Source organism: Pteropus alecto, unplaced genomic scaffold (genome assembly GCF_000325575.1).
Source record: "Pteropus alecto unplaced genomic scaffold, ASM32557v1 scaffold166, whole genome shotgun sequence".
Taxonomy (NCBI): Eukaryota; Metazoa; Chordata; class Mammalia; order Chiroptera; family Pteropodidae; genus Pteropus; species Pteropus alecto.
In genome coordinates, this window is record NW_006439757.1 from 1,496,899 (window position 1) to 1,500,882 (window position 3,984).

The window sequence follows — 3,984 nt, forward strand, 5'->3', positions numbered from 1 at the left end:
CCAAAGTCTCATGATTCCAGTCTGGTTGAGGAAACAGCAGACATATCCAGTTAAGGTATTTCTACAAAATACCTCACCACTGCTTCTCTAAACTGTCAGGATGATGAAAATAAGGAAAGTCTGAGAAATTCTTAAAGTTAGATGGAAACTTGACAACTAAATACAGTGTGGTTTGGATTCTGGATGGGATCCCAAAACAAGGAAGTTAGTAGAAAACCTGGTGAAATCCGAGTGTAGTCTGGAATTTAATTAATAACTAATATATGATGTTAATTTCTTAGTTTTAACAAATGTACCAGATTGCATGATATGTTGACATTGGAAGAAACTTGGGTGAAGGGCATATGAAAATACTCTGCTACCTTTGTAACTTAATTCAAAAATAAAATTTATTTTTTAAAATAGTATATAGAGAGAGAGAGTCAAAAGGAAAGTTAAGTTTATTAGAAAAGGGCTAACACTCCACAGAGTGTGATCTCCTGTCAGAGGCAGAGAGTGAGAGAGACAGAGTAAAGAATACTGAGAGACAGTGAGAGGGACCTATATATTCTTGATACCTAAGAAATTTGTCTTGAAGGACTTGGGGACGTATGCTTTTAATCGGTCAGTTTTTTTTCAGACCCTTTTACTACTTATGAATCCCTAATACAGTGGGGAAAGATAGAAAGAATTTGTGAACTCTGATAGGATTTGCTAGGAAGTGTGGGGCCAAGAGAGATAGATATTCCTTACCATAATAATTAGGCTATCCTAACTAACTTTGTTACTTGTTCTCTTTTCAAAATTAAATATCGAGTATATATATATATGGATACATTTGTGTGTGTGTGTGTGTGTGTGTGTGTGTGTGTGTGTGTGTGTATAGACGTGTTTAAATACACATAAATTTTTCCCCTTTAGCAGCTTTATTTTTAAAGGATAAAGACCTGGTTGTGACTTGATTTTGATATCAAATAGAATTTTATGAGTTTCATTAATATAAATTTGCAGTTTCTATCCTGTATTTCCTTGTTATGTGTTTTTATTTACCTAGTAATAAGAAATTTGTTATAAGTTTGATAAGAGATTTTGTTCTTGAGATTTTTTTTAGGTGAAATATGAAATGGCATGTTTAAACATACCTTAAAATGTTTTCATTCTATCAGTATTACTCTTTTTTTGAGGACGTTGTTCATTGTCTCCCTAGATAAAACAATAAAATTATGGAAAATCAGTGAAAGGGACAAAAGACCCGAAGGGTATAACTTGAAAGAAGAAGATGGAAGGTATAGAGATCCTACTACAGTCACTACACTACGAGTAAGTACATAAGAAAAAAGTGATTCTAATTTCGATAGTGTTTTGTATTCATATTACATATTCTAGATCCTGAGCAGAATTTGAATAATTAAGATAATTACTATCTGCCCCCTCCCCAACAATTCTGTGACTAGATAGGACACTAAAAACGCCTAGTTTAAACAGACCCTGACCCACACAGAGGTCTCACTATGGCCAGGAGCAGAACTGGGACTCAACACCAGACTGCTATAATTCTGTGCCACTCTTGCTCTTGTGGTTTGAATATCAGCTATTACAAAATTAAGTTTCAAGAGATCAAAAAAGTAGAAATGGATCAAATCTTCTTGAGTTCACCTGAAAAATATCAAGAGTTAGACCCACTGGGCTAATTTCCTTTTTAGTTACTTTAATTTTAACCATAAACACTTAATAACTTTGCAAGTTTTTCAAGCAAAAGATTGTTACTAGGAAGAACTGCAAATCCTAATGTATTGCTATCTGGAAAAGAAGACAAATTGTTGAAATTATTAATTTTTCCTCTCATTTCAACACTTTGAAGGATAAACATCAGTTGTTCTTAAAACTTAAATATGTATATTATACTGTTTTATGCTGTCTCAAAAACTAGAAATGAAATGTTCTGAACCTTAAATGCTGTTGTAAACAATGAATATTTTGTAATGACTGTTTTTCATGTGTCTTATTGACAGGTGCCAGTCTTTAGGCCCATGGATCTAATGGTTGAGGCCAGTCCACGAAGAATATTTGCCAATGCTCATACATATCACATCAACTCAATTTCTATTAATAGTGATTATGAAACATATTTATCTGCAGATGATTTGAGGATTAATCTTTGGCATCTGGAAATTACAGACAGGAGTTTTAGTATCCATTTGGTTTTGTTTGTTTGTTTTTGTTTTGTTTTGGTGGTATGAAGTCAATAGAAATATTTCTCCAAACCCCATTTCATTGTTTATATTACCCTCCTGAAAATTTTCTGTGCATGTACAAGTATGTGATATATAAACATATATACCTGGCACACACATACACTATATACATATAAACATAGAGATGTATATAAATACAGTTTTTTAAATATATATTTTTAAAGTTCTTGATAAATTTTAGCAACTGTTACTACTACTGTTAATGTATTTCTAATACATATCATTTGAAAAATTAACACTTTGCTATAATTTATACTCTAACAGTATATAAAAGAGCCTGTGTCCCTATACTTTTACCAGTCTGGTGAAAAGTCCTCTTGCTGTTTTGATTTGCATTTCTTTCATTATGAGTAAATGAGCTTTTTTTCATATTTATTAACCATTTATTTATTCTAATATTTTCATTAGAGTTGCATATTTTTATTTCCCTTTGTTTTTAAAGCATTTTTTAAGTAAATTAGCTCCATCATTGGTACACTACTTTCTCTTAATATTTAGGAAGATAAACTTATCTTTATGGCTTCTGGGATTTGAATCATACTCAGAAAAACAGACTTCTATATTCTAAAATGATTTAAAATTTGTCCGTATTCTCAGATATTTTTTTAGGCATTAAAAGCTTTGGTCCCTCTGGGATTATACTCATAAGGACTAGAATGCAATTCAAAATTAATGCTTGTGCTTTAGACTATGAATGAATTTTTAGACTTGAGAATTGTAAAATTATGTTTACCCTTTCTAAGTGGAAATTCCTTAATAAAATGCTATCTAGATATTGTGGATATTAAGCCTGCCAATATGGAAGAGCTAACAGAGGTGATTACAGCAGCAGAATTTCATCCAAACAGCTGTAACACGTTTGTATACAGCAGCAGTAAAGGAACTATTCGGTTATGCGACATGAGGGCATCTGCCCTCTGTGATAGACATTCTAAATGTAAGTTAATTGCATCTTTTTTTTTTCCCCCAAATGATAACATTTTCTCTTTGTCTGAAATTAGCCTCAGACATTGTAACCACATGTCCATAGGTTTAAAAGTGTGCTCAGAGCCTGGTCTACCCTTGGTCAGCTGCTGACTCTGTACAAAGCATCGTACGGTATTCTCCTGGAAGAACATAGGTGGCTTTCTCAGGGGCCTGTCTGTTGATGTCCTAGTGGATGTATTTTTAATGGAAAGTTTCATTTTAGTAACTTGGGGTGAGGCTCTCCACCCCTGTATTCAAGTAGAGCAGTTCCTTTCTTTTCTTCCCTCCCTCTCTTTCTGTTTGAACTTCCCAGGAAGATTTTTTCTGAAAAGAGTTTTCCTTGGCTTAAAAAAAAAAAAAAAGTTTGAAAAGCACTGGGTTAAAAAACATTAAGGGGTTGCATTATTATCTTCATATTTTTAAATCTTTTTAAGACTTGGTACATAACTTATCAAAATAATTTTACCTGTCCACTAAAAAATAAAATGATATGAATTTGGTGAGGATGGTGTGTTTCTTGTGGCGATAGTGCAAAGTCAGTGAGGTATACGCAGAACCTACAAACCTCGGGCTCTGGAGTGTAGCACGTACTTCCACACTTTCCGTTTTAGTGTTTACGTCATTCTCTTAAGAAACTTTAAGGGAGTTTATAGCCAGAGAAGTGTTTTTCAGTTCTTTATTAGCCTGTCATTTTTAGCTTCCTGCTAGGAAGTTTGTGAATTGTTTCAGCAAATGCCTTATGCAAGCCGGAATATGATACAAATTACCTTTTTTTTTTTTTTTT

The 3,984-nt window shown here is 33.0% G+C and overlaps 1 protein-coding gene across 4 annotated transcripts in view; it reads left to right on the forward strand.

The window, feature by feature from the left end:
* PPP2R2A (protein phosphatase 2 regulatory subunit Balpha) overlaps positions 1 to 3,984 on the forward strand; it is a 78,289-nt gene that overhangs the window by 68,508 nt on the left and 5,797 nt on the right. For all 4 annotated transcript variants that reach the window (XM_006916959.3, XM_025050379.1, XM_025050380.1 and 1 more), the window contains exons 5-8: positions 1,187 to 1,299; positions 1,992 to 2,169; positions 3,007 to 3,171; positions 3,812 to 3,815. In XM_006916959.3, the coding sequence (XP_006917021.1) occupies positions 1,187 to 1,299; positions 1,992 to 2,169; positions 3,007 to 3,171; positions 3,812 to 3,815 (460 nt within the window). The remainder of the gene's footprint in view (positions 1 to 1,186; positions 1,300 to 1,991; positions 2,170 to 3,006; positions 3,172 to 3,811; positions 3,816 to 3,984) is intronic.